At 44.0% G+C, this 18,053-nt stretch overlaps 1 protein-coding gene across 3 annotated transcripts in view; it reads right to left on the bottom strand.

Annotated features, from left to right (window-relative positions):
- The window catches only part of CHST3 (carbohydrate sulfotransferase 3), a 309,745-nt gene that overhangs the window by 198,925 nt on the left and 92,767 nt on the right, over positions 1-18,053 (bottom strand). Inside the window, exon 2 of one of the 3 annotated variants that reach the window (XM_069610713.1) lies at positions 14,549-14,642. The exons of the other annotated variants lie outside the window; for them this stretch is intronic. Within the exon in view, the coding sequence (XP_069466814.1) occupies positions 14,549-14,642 (94 nt within the window). The remainder of the gene's footprint in view (positions 1-14,548; positions 14,643-18,053) is intronic. 3 annotated transcript variants of the gene reach the window in all.

Here is an 18,053-nt window from a genome sequence, read left to right as displayed (position 1 = left end):
ATGTTTTCCCTGGTCCATGGAGTTTTGTACATTTCACCTTTAGTTGTGTGTGTTGTATTTAATTAGGTTATGTGTTGCAGTGGTGAAGTGCCCCGCCCGCAAGAATGGCGACTGTGGTTCGAGTCCCGAAGGTGGTGCACATTTTTAAAAAAGCATCCAATGTTTCTCGTTTTCCACAGTATCTAAAATATCTGCGGGACGGCAACCACCCTTTGACAAAAGCGGGTGGGCTCAGTCCACCCATGTGTACCCTCGACTTGAGCCATTGTTCGCGTTTAAAACAGGGATTTGCGTGCCATTCTGCACGCAAATCCTCATTCGTCAAACAGGGATTTGCGGGCAGAATGGCTCGCAAATCCCTGTTTTACACGCAAATAATTCCATGAATCAGGGCCAAGGTGTTATGCTTAACTGTTGGTGTGTCGATAACCAGGAGCAACTTGTGTATGTCAGTGTTGATGATGAATTTGTACATTAAGGAGTTTTCTTTCCCCATGTGAGACCTCAATTATCGGATTTATCAGGATGCTTTGACCAGTGGGTGAGGTTTGCAAACTGGTTTGATAGAGTTGTGACTGTTTTGGTAAGGGTACAGGTTTGTTCAGCCAGTTGTGTTGGTGAGCTTGTGGTGAATGAGTATGGTTCAAAAGTTGGAACTGAACACGCCAATACTCATCCTGGTGGTGTGCAAAACTGATTTTGGCAAGGTCAGATTTTTCCCGCTGGTCTCCTATATGGAGAGGTTCTGAGTGAGGGTTCTTTACCCCTTACTCTGGTTTTGGGCAGCATTTGTAAGAGATATTGGTGACGTGTCTTATGGTCTGTGCCTGTATGGGATGCTGGCACTGCTCCAAAAGCATTTTCAATAAGTGCCTTTTGAAATTTCCTGTAGGGTTTAAAATTCTAGGACAAAATGATTGGAATTGTGTTATGTAGGATGTTTTTTGCTGAGCATTTGACCGATGTGTTCATTCGGGTGTGATGTTATTTGGGTTGCTAGGTTTCTTGAACTACTAGGAAAATGTTTGCTCTAGTGCTAATAATTATGAAGGCAACAAAAGAAGAGAAGGCCACAATTCCGGTCTCCTTGCTTGTGCCGAAATGGTCTGCAAACTCATGCCAGTCTTCTTTTATAGAAAAAGAAAGAAAGCAAGCAAGAAACAAACAAACAAAGAAAGAAACAAAGAAAGAAAGAAAGAGAACACCTCCCAGAAGAAACACAGTTATTACGCACAACCAATTTTGAGCAAGGCATGGTATCAAGAGATGACACAGGCAACAATGTTTAAGTTTAAACAATAAACTTTATTAAAGTCAGGATGGTGTAAAGCCTAGCTTGTCCTATATCTGGTTCGGGATTTCCCTCAATTGATGTAACTAATGAATGCTACAGTCTGTTAGTCCAACCCAAAAGTCTGTCCATGTCAAAACCTATACTTGACCTACAAAACCCTTGTGTAGGGATCTCTCTTGCTCAACAAAAACAGTGTTAAAAAATAAAAGGCAAAATTGAGTTCTGCTAGAGCTTTTCTCTAGCTCTCTTCCCCAAGTTCCAGGCATATCAATTCAGAAAGTTCAAAGGGTTTCTTACATTCCCTTCTCAGAGCTTAAAGTACTCCAATTCACAAAGTTCACTAGACTTCTCAGGGCTTCTCTTGCTCAAGCTTAAAACACTCTTGTTTCACAATATTCCACAACTTTCTCTTCCAAAGTTCCAAGTCTTTGACTCAAACCTCAAGTCTTATAATGAACTACTCTGTTCAACAGCAGCTTTTCCGCAATATTTCCTCATTAGCTTTCATTAACAGGTTGCGGCCTTGTGGTTGTGGCGCATTTGACAGACTGCACCTTCCACCCATTACAGGTCACGCAACTATATGCCCTTAGCATTTTCTTCTCTGTTTCGTCAGCAACATCCTTTCTTGGCGTCACTTTTCTCTGTTTAACTTTACTTAGCTTTTCTCCTTTAATTTGCTTGCACTTCATTTGCTCCCCCTTTTCTGTGCTTCGGTATCTCTCCTCCATACTCACAAAGGGTTATTATTTACTTAGTCCGTTCATAGAAACTTTCTTTATGTTGCTCACACTTCATTTGTTTCCCTTTTCTGTGCCTCAATATCTCTCCTCGATACTTGCAAAGGGTTGCTGTCTGCTCATAGACCTTCAGAAACGGATCTTCTGTGATACGCTATCATTTTTTTGCAATCTTTCGTTTCATTTCACTCTGTTCTGTCTTCGTAGCATTTAACGCATTATTCATATAGGCTTTCCATTGTCAGTTCATGAAGACTTTCACCTTCCCTCGGAGAACGTGTCCTTTACACATGATCTCTCCGCTACACTGTATCTGGCTTCTCATTCACTCGCATACCGGGTTTCTTCACAGCGCTGAAACTCACTGGTCGCGTTGCATATCTTTGCTGTTTCTTTGCTTCTGTGAGTTCTGCCCCTAGGCACTCCTGGGTCTTTTCTCTACCAAGGGGAATCAGCACACTGAAGCTGCCGATCAAGGACGAACACTCCCTATGGCGCCCTGCGCTCTCTGCTGTCAGCTCCCCGGAGAATTGGCTTTCCCACCACGCACTTGCAGGCATCTTGCCTCTGCTTCGCTCCGGCATCCTGGCGGTTCTGTCTCCTCAGCTCCACAACAGCTTGGCTTCCTCCTTGCTTCTTGCTCAACACAGCCATCTGCTTGTGTCCACACCTTTTATACAGCTGCCATTCCCCAATAGGTTGCATGTGTAAGGTATTAGAGTCAATTGCCTGAACCTATTAATGGGACACGTGTGTTTTGAGTGATAGTATTCCTCCATATCCTTCGTACTCATCTCAGTAATATACTGGTGTTTTCTATAGGAATTCTGCAGTACTCTTATTTGCCCTTTCTCTTCCCAGTACTTGATAGAAGTTCAAAGGGTAGGACAGGATAAGAATGGCAATATCCCATAAAGGCTGAGGGAGAGTAGGGTAAATCTGTGTTGAAAAGGAGGGATACCATGGGCCTCATTACGAGAGTGGCGGAATGGGTTAACGGGTGCCGCAAAAGGATGCCGACCCATTAACACCATTCTACCACATTATGAGGTCCCCTCTTGGGACCCGCTCTGCATGTCTGGTTTTACCAGACGTACAGAGCGGGTCCCGCGAGGGGAAGAGGGAGCCAACAACGGGCCAGTCGTAATCGGCCCATTGTTAGCTCCCTCCCCCATTCCCATTCAGCCCTATGGGGGCTGAATGGGAATGGGGAAGGTCCGGGCCCGGGTTCCTGGAGGGTGGAATTACCGGGCCTTCCGAACTCGGAATGGCCCGGTAATTCCCCATCTGGGAACCCGGATCCCGACCCGATTTTGGTGGGAGCCATGCCGCCTATAGCGGCATGGCTACCGCCAAAATCGTAATGAGGCCCCATGTCTTATTCTCAGGCACCTCCTACCAAATCCCCAAGGACCTTCCACTCAGGTGATCCTCCTTTGCTTGCCCACCTCCAGGGTCCGAATCCAAAAGCCCTTCCCTGGCCACCTAAATAGAAGATCAACTGGGGAGTAGGAAAGAGAGAACCATTAGGTTTCTCACACAACGTACACCCATGAGCCATGACAGGGACACAGAGAGAGGGAGACTCTGCATCCATATGTGGCCACCACAGAGCTCCCAAACCAGGTAGAGGGGCCCGTGCAACAAACCAAAGGTCCCCTGGACCACCAGGAGATAAAAGGGGAGAAGGATCCACCGTCCACAAACTGACTTACCGGGTGACCCTCTGGAAAGGGGTCCCGGAACACAAACCAACATTAGCGTTTCATGGCTGCCATTTTTGGAATGCAGCAAACCCACATGGAGAAAAACAGCAAGGCTTAACCCCCTTCTTAAGATTTTATGATACACAGACACGAGATTGGCCAGGGAAGGCTAGCTAATCAGAAGAGAGACAGAGGAATATAAAAGCTGAGGACAGGAAGCAGGAAATGTGGGTTACCAAGGTAAGGTCCGTTTTAGAGGTAATAGACAACCAAGAGACCAGCAGGAGGGATGAAGCAGTGGTGGACTGTGGTGGCAGATTGTGGAGTATTATCATCACCTTAACACAAGCAATTAATTTTGACAGTAGAGGTGAACATTTGATAGCACCAACCAGACATTTGGAAGTAGAGAATTTCATTTTAGTGCAGGAGTGGAGGTTCGATTTCAGGAGACACATTTTCTCGAGATATGGATCAGAGGAGGAGACAGACGTTAAACCTCTCCATCTCTCTAAACACTTCAGAGTCCGGAGTGAGGTTGAATGGCTCAGTATCAGGGAGTAAACAAATGTATGGGCACAGTAGCCCGCTTCAATGACAAATTCAATAGCGCGTGATAGGGACCGGAGTGGGCGGCATTAGGAAATGCAGAAATGTCCTTTAGAAAAAGGTTTTGTCCCTCTTACTCTCTCAGTCTGCCCTGCAGATTATTTTATGTAAAAAGGGGATCTATGTGAATACTGCGCATCCATTACTGCGCGGCCGAAAATGCTGCATCCATTACACCAAATCTATGTGAAAATAAATGCAGGGAGAGACTGCCCGCAGCTCCCCTCCTCCCAACACTTTGATAAATACAGTAACCCACTCCCCCGCTATATTTACGCATAGATGCGTTGTAATCTATGCAACATTTTCAGCAGGGCGGTAATGGTATGCACAGTAGACAAGCGATACCATTAATCTAAGCATCCAGGATAGGATTCTTTTGAGAGACATGCTTTGTCCACAAGCATTCCAAACTACTTGTAGAGTCTCAACTTCACCCTCACCTCCGAATCTTCTCTTTCCCAAACAGAAACCCTCGCTTGATTCAGTGGAATCTGAGCTCCGAGTCCCAACTTCACCCCCACCTCAGAGATCTTCTCTTTCCCAAGCAGAAACCATCTCCTGATTCAGTGAAATCAGAGTTCCGTTCACAAGAGACAAGTACATTCCACATTTTCAATATATTAAAAACAGCATAGATTTGAAATAGACGGATTCTCAGTGGGTACTATTTACATCATTAGTGGTTATCCTGAAAACGTGGTGTGGTTGAGGCCTTTGAGGACAAAACTTGGAAACTAGATATATTTAAGTCTCTGTTTTCCTTGCAGTATCTCTATCTTCTGCAATCCCACTTCCACTCCTACATTCACTCTTTTTTCTACAGTGTCTCGCTCCCCTGAAGCCACACGCTCCCATTCAAATCTCCCGCTGCTTGCCATATCTTTCATCCTCCATCAGGGGTGTTGCTAGGTCTGGAAAAGACCCAGGGCTACGCACATGTCGGAACTGTCGGGACTGGGGGCTAGCTAGCCTTTTGGTTGTATCCCTTGAGATTCTATCCGGGGCTACAACCAAAAGACCAGGGGCTATAGCCCCCTTATCCCCCCACTAGCAACGCCTCTCTCTGTCCTCCATTAGTGTCTCTTTCCAGCCATGCATTCTCGCACTCTTATGGAAATGTCCCAGTTTCTCCTGGATTCTTTCTACCCGGCAATCTCCTGCACTCTCATTTTACAAATTTTACAACTAGGCTCTTCTCCGTCCATCTATTCCCTGCATAATGTGTCTCCTTCCCATGCAGCTTTTCTTTGCTCAGCCGGCAGTAAAGTAGTCCCGGGTTCATGTAGGTAAAAATAGGAGAAACATGCAATTTAATCAGGAACTCCACAAAAGGAAACCAAAGTTCTCCCATGTGTTCTATGAGGACGAAGTGGAAATAGGGTACTTTAGAGAAAATAAAACAGCTACTATAAAGACTCCATCCCATTAACCATTCCTAGGATCTTTTCGTGTTTGGCCAGTTTTGAGTGCTGAGAGTTGGAACAGGGAGATGGGCTGTTGAGGGAGGACTTGTAGAGGTTAGGTATTTTACTGGAAGAGCAACATGGCTGCTGAGTCGGTGTCAGTGTATACAAACATTCTGTGGGCAGCAATGGATACCATGGTATATGAGGTACTGAGCCAGTACTTCATGATAAATATTGGTATTGCAGAGAGCATAACCAAATGCAGTACCTTTTCCCTGTAGAAATATACAGCCTTGATGCATAAATGTGTGTATTACAGCGTGTCCATTGAAATGGGCACTGTGTATGTTTATTAGCAGATTAGGAAACAAAGTACTATTGCCAACACGCATTTCATGATTCTCATGGCCAACCACGGCTCAAGTCGAGGGTACAAGCAGGTGGACACAGTCACCCCCACTTTTCTCAGGGGTCACCCCACTTTTTTCAGAAGGTCCCATGATATGATATGTTATGTTGACTTATACCGTGCACCGCTACCTAATTTCGGATGACGCTGCATTCTGTTGGTATTTTAATGGATCCCCCCACTTTTTGGGGGGGTGGCTCGTCTCCTGTGGGCAACCGGCATTCCATACCCAGTTGAATCGACCAATAATACACATTAGGAACCCCATGTGTAGACCCCTGCTACGGAGCTGAGAGAAACGTGTTCCTTGACAAAGCGCTTGTCATTGACACAAAACATGTGTCAGCAGTAGTTATTTTTTATTCTGTCTCTTCTAATAAACAGAGAGTGAACACTGGAAGCGACATGCTTAATACACATGAATGCATCAAGGCTGTTTATTTCTACAGGCGCAAACATATCAAATTTTGGTATGCGCTCCATAAACCGAACTTCGCTGTTTATTTTATTTTATAAAATACTGTAGCACTATCATTGCACAGTTGGTGTAATGGCACATTACAACAGCACACTATAGGGGGTCAGGCAAAAGGTTGAACAATTTCAGAGGGGGGCTTCACGTGCCGGGAATGGAGGTCACAGTGTAATGTGTAGTGTTATTAAAAAATGGTATCTGGTAAATAGGTTCCGAGCCAGAAACTTATGGCTGGGCGGCATACTTCACATTGGCTTGGGGACTGCACATGGTGTAGCAAGATATTAAAGAGATACGTTCTGGCCAGGTTGGCCACGTGCTTAATGACAGCCTCCCTGAATGGATTAGACATTCAATCAGCTGAGTACAAGCTGGCCAGTGGGAGATCTCAGCATTCACCAGGCTCCTCCCCCTGGAGCTCCATTCCCTTGCATGAGTCTGGATCAAGTCTACATGAGATTCCTGAGGTGGCTGAAAGCGCCCCCACCCCCTGGTGATTACGGCCCCACGGGTCCTTCAGTGCCTGAAGCCACAGGATTTGCGTAGAGCTAGTCTACATCAAATGCCATCACTGTATGCGCTTAGAAGCGGGTAAAGCACCAGATAAAGATTGCTAGACACTAATGTTTCAACAGTTGTGTTACTAAAAGAGGGAGCCGGTCGGGCGGCTGGACTGGATGCATTGCCAATATACAGAGATTCATTTAAATAATTAAGTGCAACCTCCAATAAGGACTCAGGGTAAAAGTGCAAACCAACCATTTGGCCGGAAACACAGAAATTGGATTTTAATGTCCCTCGCCCACAAGTAGCCGGTCGCTTACGTTGAACGAGCAAGCACAGCCAGCATTTCCCAAGGGATTGCATCATCCAAAGCCTTGATCCACTTCCTTATAGGAAATACTTCCGGTTCAAGGTTACGGAGAGGTCATATATTCAGGTTGCAGAAAGTTCTTACACTAATCAGAGACTTGTGTCACCGAGTCTCCCTTCCATAAATATGCTAATATTTGGGAAACTCACTTGTGAAGAGGAACACTTTCATGATTATTTGGTGCAAGGGTTTATTTTTATCCAAACAAGACCTTTATGTGAACTGCAGTTCTAAACCAACACAAAACATCTGGCCGCCAGAAGGAGGCGTAAGGCTGTACAGCGTGTTTTTGATTATTTTTATTACCCAAAGATAACTTGTTTCATAGACGTATGGGGATGCATATCCTCCGGTATCACTCAGTGCCTTAGGCCGTGATGGGCGTCAACGTGGATGCTATTATGCAAGACAGCCCGGCACCTGCCCCAACACAAGACTACATGCATTCCAATAAAAAAATAAGATTTAGACATGTAAAATGCATTTGAAATGGCAATAGAAATTATGAGGTTTCATATAGAATTGCAAATAGATAACTATCAACAAGGTGCATATATTCCATCCAGGGCTTTCTGAGTAACATCTGATAGACAACGAGAGCAAAGTTCAGGTTATCTATAACGCTTCTCGCAATACGGAAGTGAAATGAAGCTTGCTGTGGATAGGTGCCCTTCTAGAATAGTAAATTATGCAGAGTGCCCTCAGAATCCTTTTTCAGGCCACTGGGCTTTCCTGATGGTCCAGCAGTAAATGCTTTGGGTAAGGAGAGGAATGAGGGTTGCATAGGCAATTTAAGCCAAAAAGAAATACTCGGGATCACGGCATCCTCAGCAATGTCCCTCTACTGTCCTGCACCTTCCCTGCCCACACGCCTGATACACTGGGAGTCAGAGAGCTTTATTTCCCTCCCTTATGGGAGATCACAGAAGTGAAATAAGACTTCCATCTTCCAGTGGTGTGATTTCATAGCAGGAGGGTACAGCATTGAGAAACATCTGCATGCACCTCATGCAAGCCATAAAGTATATATATTTAGAACCCCGGCGAGGGTCAATCAGCATGTAACAACCATTCTGATTGGCCCTCACCGGGGCTCTACCCGGTTGGGAATCCCTCGGCCGGGAGTCCACTCCTTTGTTCCTGGTGGGGGGATGTGGCAGCCCCTCAACAAATGAGGAGGCTCTTATCAGGGCCAAACCCGCTCCGAGCCTCCACAGGGCTGGAGGCCGCAATCATCCCCCGCCGGGGAATCGGGTAAGATTTGTTCCCCCTCCCCCTGCCCACAATCCCCTCCCTGCCCTCCCAACCCCACTTACCTTTGTATTTCTCCTTTTAGGGAGCAACCGCGCTGGGAACACTTCTGTCCCCTGTGCGACTGCTCCTAATGGCCGCCATGGAAAGGGAAAACGGACTCTGTTACACTTTACACTTCCTGGCGGCCATTTCCTTTGTACTAATAGCTATAAACCCCTCACCGCGGGGGCATTACCTTACTTAGTAATGTCCCTGTGGCTCGGGGTTTATTGCTTAAGTATAATTGGTTATTTTAAAACACTTAACACTCTGAGGTTTCTAAGCGCGGACCCGTGGATCAAACCTGTGTTGTTCCGTGTTGTCTTGCTTCCGAGACTAGCGCGTTGGCCTTGAGCTATCCTCCCAAGACATTATATATATATATAGCGTGTTGCCCTTGAGCTATCCTCCCGAGACATTACATTAATATTTATATATATAATATCTGTAAAAGGACTTTAGTAGTTAGTGTTCCACTATGGCATGCTAACATAGATCATTTTTTTTTGTATTTTTAGTAATCTCTAATATTTGTTCCCCCTCCCATAGTTATTTGTTCGGGCGGCTTGTTTTGTGTCTTGCAGCGTTTATTTTGTTACCTGACTTTATCTATATTTATGTCCAGCAATTTGATGTTCTTTCTTACTGGTGTTTTTTGTTCTTGCTTCTCTCGATAACCTCTGCCCAGAGGCATTGCTAGGGGGGAGCTGATGGGGCTATAGCCCCAGGTCTTTTGGTTGCAGCCTCTGGGTAGAAGCTCAGGGGTTACAACCAAAAAGGCTAGCTAGCCCCTAGTCCCGATAGTCCCATAATTAGCGTAGCCCCGGATCTTTTACAGACATAGCAACACCCCTGCCTCTCATTTACTGTCAACAGTATAATTATCGAACCAACTCATTCATTTATGTAAAGCGCCTTGGGGTAAGGCGCTATAGAGCCTAATAAAAGAAAGACATGAAAAATGACCTCACTGAAGACCAAGGTAACGTCACGTATGACATTCATGATGTCATAATGAAATTATATCGCACCTTTTCACCATGGTCTTAAATCTGCTTTCGAAAGACACTCTGCAGTGACCATTATTTTAAACCATAAATTCACCAGTCGCCCCTAGGAGCCAAAAGTAGTTCCTGGTAGCTGTTGGTTTCAAGCTAACCAGGCTGTACTTTGCTAGACGCAGGAGCTAAATAGCTCCCAACGCCCCTCAATTTCGAATTCATCTAACACTAATAAAAAGATCAAAATAAAAGCAACATATCATTCACTCCTGTTTAGACATTTAGGAAAGCATTTGTACACAGTTCCCTAGAGTGCAATCCCATGAACCCCAAAAGATCTACATTTCTCGATCCAGAGATAAACACCATCTTGAGCGTCGTTGTCTGATGTAATACACAATGGGTAGAGAATAGCTGATCACGTGGGCTGGAGGAGACAAGGTGAGGACACACGGAGCAGGCAGCTAAAAAGAGTGTGTGCAATGGAGCGAAGGAATATGTCCAGCTTTCCCTCTTCAACCATGTACTTGTTCTCCTTCCCAGCAGACTGAGCTCTGGCTTCCCCGGGTGGCAGAGGAATACACCACAGACAAGGTTCATCGCTTTGAAACTACTATGGTGGCGATTCCGTGCAGTACAAAAGCATAGCAACATAACCTAGACAAAAGTCAGTGTATAAGTTCATTTGTCCAAAATCAACACTCAGTGCCAGGCCAATTGTGCTGTGGTGTTAGTGTTGCTTTTGAAACCCTGCACATGCACAAGAAGTTACAAACTGAAAACGTTTTGCTTAAAAACAAAGCCTGCATACATTGTAGGTAGTGCATATTCAACAAAGAGACTATGAGCAGTTTAGGATTCGAGATTTAAATCAGAAATAAGTTACCCAAAAGGCATAATAAACTCTAAATTGCTGATGACAGCTAAGCTAGAAGGCCACTGTGATCAATCAAACGTTTGAAATATGTATGTACTTTTGGGGGAAGTTAATTCATTTACTTTAAGGCCCAATATCAATATTTTAATTTTTTTAAATGTTTTTATTTTTTATATTTATACCTTTATGGAAAAATAGCGAATAGTATGCAGGTGCATAAACATGCCATACAGAGGGTTTTCTTTGTATGCAGGCTGTCAAAACTTGTGAGGAATGTTCTGCCGGTCACTCACAGCCCAGCAAGAAGCAAACTGCACCCAAAGTTATTCTGGCTTCCTAGGTTTGCCCACCGAGCACCTAATGGAGAGAACACACCTGTTCTCGCCGGTACCATTTAGGGATAGGGCTGGGCAAGTCAAATGTGATATGACAAGTACACATACAGATGGAAATAGCAAAACCTGACTCACACAAAAAGTTCTCACCACTTTAGTAACTATCCCTTCCAACCTGGTGTAAGTAAGATTTGGGATGTGGGCAATTCCACTGGAGAAACCTTTACTTTTTGAAAATGTTTTCCCTGAAACGGGTTCCCTATATTTAACCCCACTTTTAGGGAAACATGTTAACAATTGTGTTTGCAGCTTTTCGCTTCTATGGTAGCTATTACCTCAATTGACTTTTCCTGGTTTACTGTGAATCAGATCCACCTGAGTGTGCACAAGAGAGAGAGAGAGAGAGAGAGAGAGAGAGAGAGAGAGAGAGAGAGAGAGAGAGAGAGAGAGAGAGAGAGAGAGAGAGAGAGAGAGAGAGAGAGAGAGAGAGAGAGAGAGAGAGAGAGAGAGAGAGAGAGAGAGAGAGAGAGAGAGAGAGAGAGAGAGAGAGAGAGAGAGAGAGAGAGAGAGAGAGAGAGAGAGAGAGAGAGAGGTGTTCAAGTGTGATTATTTGTGAATCACAATCCATGTGGACGTTACCCGTGGTGCAGAGCTTTTTGCTTCTGGCCACACTTTGGGCCCAAATCACAAAGCATGTCACACAGTGTTTCAATGTAAAAATAACTACTTTTAACTAGTGCCTCTTGTGGTTTAACCCTCGCCATAGGAATCCACATCTAAGGCCCCATAATAACACTAAGTGGCAATAGCTGCGGGGTGTGAACTTTCACATTGAATGGTCAAAGAGGGTTTACCTGGGGAACAGCTGCTGACACTGCAATGAGAGTACATGAAGGAGAAAATGAAGGTAGGAGTCAATTATGCAACCTTAATGGAAGAAATACCGCACTACGCCAAATGCCAACCTTTGCTAACTTTAATCCTAATTACAGGTTAGGAAATGCTTTATTTCCACACCTGTAAAGTCTCCAAGCATGTTTCCTGCAGCAAATTGGCTACTCGAGCAAACATGTGCACTGAATTTTCATCCCCATGAAGCAGAAGACCAAACTATCTTTCCATCAACAATGGAAACGAATAATAGGGCACATCCTAATCTCTACTTTACCCAAGCCTCCCTTCTGGAGAGAAAAGCGTCATCAATGAGTACATATGGACAGCCCATGCTTTTTAAATGTGTTTACACCCAGAGAAAGTCAAAAGACTTCCAAACAGTAGACTGAAAATCAAACACTTCGAGATTCCAGTGTGTTTCAGCTGTGGAGCATCAGAAGTATTCTTATGAATAGTTGTTCGTGCATATCTCCACGAATCACGACTTCAACTCCCTTTTGGAAGATTAGGACTTTACAAATGCACCTGCTTTGTCCCCTTTTTTTCTTCCCAGTCTCAGAAAACAGAAGTCTACCAGTCCTCTTACCTAGCTATTTACTTCCAGTTTTAGGACTGGGTATATAGAGCTTCCCACCTCTGCCAGAGCTCTTGCAATGGTACATTGGCGAGCCTGGAAGTCAATCAGCTTGACAGTTGTCAAGTCTAGCTCTTGAAGAGTTTCTTTTGTTTCAATGCTAATTGCTACACTGATGTATTTTCCACTGTTGTGCTGCTTTACAGTTGGATACAGAGTATGATAACGGGGCTCCCAATCCATAACAATCAGCTGCTCCATGAAATAGCGTGCGTCTCATTGGGGCATTGCTGTTAACTGAAGAAGTATGTTCATGGGTTGCCATCTTGGAATGGTAGGGCATCTTTGACATTATTATGGTTTACTGGTGTATTTTAGCACTATGATAATGTTTCTATTGAGTGTGCATTTTACTTGTGTGGGACATCTTTGAGGTGTTTCATGTAATAATACATTATAGGAATCAATCTCTGCATTACGCTATCTAGGAATATTCTTGCTGTAGTGTTTTACAGATCTATGGGGGCCAGGAGGATAGCTCAGGGGCAACACGTTTGTCTTGGAAGCAAAACAACGCAGAGCAACACAGGTTTGATTCCTGGTTCGCTCTTAGAGGCTGGTCTCCGATATCAAGCGTGTTATAAATTATGTGTATGTCTCCAAACGAATGCCAGCAGGGAAAGTCAAACCAACATTGATAGGTTCAAATGAACACAGTCTCTGTCCCATCTGTTGGATGTTTTTAATTTAGATCTTTTTAACTGAATCATTTTTCAAAAATGGGATTTAAAAAGGAGTTCAGTTCCTTTTTGTATGTTTTCAGTTTATGGACATACACAGTGTTCTATAGTAAGAATACTTCTCTGCTTTATATAATAGAACATTCTCAATTATGGACTTGTGTTCTTTCAAGACAGTGTCCTTTTTTTCCCTCAAATTTTACAACGTTGCTGATGTTCTGAGAAAATGAAACTCGGGAAAGGACGCAGAGCAAACAGGAAGCTTGGCAATATGCATATATATGAGAAAGTGGAGAACACACTTCAATGATGAACCTATATAAAGCTTAAAGAAGCACAGCTTCACCTCACTAATGAGACCCAACAAGGCAGAAACATGTCTGGGGTTGCTGTTGGTAATCCTGTTCTAGTGCCAGACTGTCCTTATAGGTGGGACCAGACTGATATGCAAATGTTTATTTCTTCTCTGTGAAAGGTACAGAGAGTTAAAGCGTGGTTGCGGAGCATTTTGAGTGGGAAACAGCCCATTGAACACGTTATATGGCAGTGCACTTTTTCATCTGAGGGGCTCCCACATTTATGCAAACTATAACAAGCATTAGTATGGCTTTGGAAATGTAGAGTGCAAGCCTTTTTGTTTGTTGGGGGCTTTACAAAGGAAATGGTTACCCTTCTACAAACCCACTGGCTTTGGCAAGGCGTGTTTGGTCAAGGAAGCCATTTGCGCCCAATATTGTACCCAATATTTTAAGAATGAAACGATTCTGGCTTCCAAATAAATACTAAACGATTTCCAAATTTTAAGTCTTGAAATGTTATGGCTCCTACAAAAAGTGACTCTATTCTCTGCTGACAACAAAAACATACACCAGAAACAATAGTGCATTCTTTGGTCAAGCGCCTTGTCAAGAAACACATATTAGAATGAGCACCAATAAGTCGGTACTGGCCAGGCTCAGAAATCACATTATCAGGTAAAGTCACAGGTTGTCATGATACAGCTCCATTCATACTTGGGTAACAGCGCATTATATGACTGTCCCCATTAAAGTTTTCACCCAGCCCGAAGTACAGAACTGCAACAGCATTCCCGGACATTTGGGAACAGGCGTCCGAGTCACTGAATGATGGGGAGTCCTCGTGTTGCTGGATCTGTCAGCAGCCTCCGACACGGTAGCTAATACCGTTATGACCCAAAGATTGAAATCGTCTTTCAGAATCTCCCCAGACAGCTCTAGGCTAGCTACGGTCTTCTTTACAAGACTGCACTCAACAGATCAAAATGGAAAAAGGTCTGGTCCCCACTGGGGAAACTTACCAGTGGTGCACTGCAGGAATCCTCCCTCTCTCTGATCATGCTTAACATACACATGCATCCTTTGGTCAAGATCCTCCCCTTGCATGGTCTCCATCTGCAAATGTATGTGGACAAGCAGCTAGTTACACACATATCTGGAGGCGGGAGCCCAGAGGAAATCAATACTTGCTCACTAGTCACACACAGGTGGATGAGGGAGAACCTGATTTCATTGACTCGATCCAGGTTCTTGCAACAGGATTTCAGATCACTAAACCTATACCTTAATAATTGCCTACTATAGAAGCAAGGTGACGAGAACCTACGTCCCAGGAACAAAGTCTGAGCTTCCTCCAATGACTAAATAACACAGGGTAGGACAAACCAATCCTCTTTCTTCAAAGAATGCACTCTAGAGACGGTCGGCTTTGGGCTATAATGATCAGGGCCCTGATGTCATTTTGACTGAACTACTGCAAATCACTTTATGCTAGATGAATAGAAAAGAATCGATGACAATGTTGGATTTAATCAGGAGCAGCAAGTCTAACAAGCAGGACCGGTGCGAGGGACCACCTGTAAGTTATTACTTGCCAACTAGAGCAGTGAAAGGGAGGATATACTGGTGCTCTCTCTTCAAGGCACGCAGATGACATGCAAAGGAAACTATTGTATGTCACGAGGGGTATGCGTGGAGTCCAAAGAGGAGAAGCAAGTGCAATCAACAGGATGAGCAGCTTGGACCGTCTGGGACCTATACCATGCCCACTACACTTGAGAAAAGGAGGATACATTTCAAAATATTATTTATGGGAAATCACTATTTTACAAAAAAAAAGGCTCCATCTCTCGGAGAGAAATATTTCAACATTAACATAACGCTAGACCAGTCAACAGTTGGCTTCAAAATGTCAACCTCAGGCTTTAAAAACAGATGCAAGTTGTCTGATTTCCAGGAACCTGCCCACAACAATTATATTAATTTGCCTTGCAGCAGTTGAATATCATGTATGACACCCTTTTTTTTAGTTTTTTTACATTTTTTAAGCGCACCAAACCCTTAGGCATCAGGGCGCTGTTACAACCAGTTACACTCAAATAAAGAAAATAACTGTTACAGCCAGTTACACTCAAATAAAGAAAGGACATGAGCGGACACAGACTAGAGATAGGTGGTTTAGGTGACCAGCTAGGTTTTCAGTGCCTTTCTGATTGTTCCACTCTTAATTGTGGTGGTAGAGCATTCCACTGGTGAGCTGCCACCGACGGGAAACTTGCAACTCCATTTTTCTTCCCCCGTTTGGATTTGGGTTGGGCAAGTTTGTGGATGTAAACCAGTCTTACAGGTATGGTGGATTGGGCCTTTGTGAATCTATGAGGTAGGTGTGGGGGAAGGAATTGGACAGGCACCTTTGTGTGATGGATACAGTGTTGAAGAGCTGGCAATTGCAACTCTGTAGTTCTAGTTAAGCTGGACATCCCACCGGAAGGGCCATTTTAGACAGCGTAAAACTTAAGCGTCGTTCTACAGATCTACAAACATTTTTGGTCGCGCCTCTAATCAGAGAGCTGGATGGATTTGTGTCAAACCTTTACCAGGGCCTTGCATCTGTTCTAACTCATGAACCTTAGATGGTCTGGTGCAAACCTTTACAGCGATTTAGTTTAAAAGTATGAAAAAGTAGGCCGCAATAAATCATCTATATATCTGGGTTCACCTTTTACAGTCTGTGGATACTCATAGAGCCAACTGGCTACCCCAATGGCTTCTTTGGTTTTGTGGGTGCAGATATACTAACAGGGGGCTCGAGTTTGGGTTCATGGGCCTGGCAAGGAGCAACCACATTGGATCTCTGAAACAGAGCATAGCTGGTTAGTGGCGGTGGGGACATTTTTTTTAAAAATTATTTTTAAGTAGGCCACCATTCTTGTTTGCAGTTTTGTTGCTGGGTACTGCGAACCTTGTGCTATAAATTATTTTTAAAATGGTTATTATACTGCAGTCCCATGTGCCACCACCCCAACACGCTTTTTTATTTATTTCACATTATAGAGCACGCCAAACCCGTGGGTATCTGGTTGCTGGAAAACAGGTAATGTGGTACAGTCAACAATAGAAAACATAATTTTGGCATATATTATATAGAGCATATTTACAGACATAGGATAATTAATGCATAGGATCCGTGAGTGTGATAATCAGTGATAATTACATGTGCAATCTTATTCACATAAGTGGTGTACTGATGAAGTAGAGTGGAAGTATTTAAATAGGCAGATTGTATAGTAAATATACTGTAGGCATCGCGGTGTCGAGGGCTACACATTGGAAGTGAAGAACCAGGCCTTGGGTTTTCTGCGAAATGAGGTGTGATAGGGGTCGGCTCTGATATCTAGAGGTAGGGCATTCCAACCTTTGGCTGCCACACTGGGAAGCTACGTCCTCCCACCATGGTTCTTTTGAATGTTGGCACCGTGAGAAGGAATGCTGATGCAGAGCGTGTGGGCTTGATGGTTTGGGTTGGAGTAAGCAGATTAGTAAGATATTTAGGAGCAATGTTGGTGAGGCATTTGTGGGCAATTGCTAAGGTTTTGAATTGAATCTGGTCTTGAACTGGTAGCCAACGCACTTTGCATCTAATTTCAGAGATATGTTCTCTTCTTGGTATGTTCAGTGCTGCCCGTAAGGCGTTGTTTTGAGTGACCTGTAGTTTTTTTATACTGTTGGTTGATGTGCCCGCCAGGAGGATATTACAATAGTCAAGATTTGACAAAATGAGGGCTCTAGCTAAGGTTAGGCAACTGTCTGCTGATAAGTAAGGTCTGCAAGTGTTGATGAGTTTGGCAGTGTAGGCTGCTGATGAAATTATGGAAATAACTTGCCTGGAGAAGGTTAAGGAGGAATCTAGATACACACCCAGCGTTTTAACTTCTTTAGAGATGATAATGGTGTTTCCATCAATAATGAGGTGTTTGTATTTGGGGGTCAAGTTTCTCGAGGTGAGTTTGGAAGTGACCAGAAGTAGCTCTGTTTTGCCGTTGTTTAGACAAAGTTCATTTTTTGCCATGCAGGATTGTATCAGCTGGTAAATGTCGTTGAGGATGGAAGAGTCTGTATTGTAGTCTCCGGTTAGGTGTATGAGAATTTGCGTATCTTCCGCATAGTTTGTATAAAACACTCCACATTCTTCAATGCGGCTGAACAGCAGCTTGGTGAATATGTTGTAGAGCGTTGGGGATACACAAGATCCTTGAGGTACCCCGCAAGGAACGGGGGCAAGGGCAGCGTTAGCTAAGCTTGAAAAAGCTCTCATTGTACGCTCTGAAAGGAATGATTTTATCCAGGCGATAGCATTAGTTGAGAAGTGTGCAGCGCTGTCCAGGTTGTGACATAGTATTTTGTGATTTACTAAGTCAAGGTCTAGGAGAAGTAGTATGGCTAATTTTCCATTGTCAATTATACTGTCCATTTGATTTTTTAGGTCAAGGAGTGCTGTTTCCGTACCGTGTCTAGGTCGGAAGCCCG

This window comes from Ambystoma mexicanum, chromosome 8 (assembly GCF_040938575.1).
Source record: "Ambystoma mexicanum isolate Mex_15411 chromosome 8, UKY_AmexF1_1, whole genome shotgun sequence".
In the NCBI taxonomy this organism is placed as follows: Eukaryota; Metazoa; Chordata; class Amphibia; order Caudata; family Ambystomatidae; genus Ambystoma; species Ambystoma mexicanum.
The sequence above is the reverse complement of the archived record's forward strand: the minus strand, read 5'-3'. Positions and strand labels throughout refer to the sequence as shown.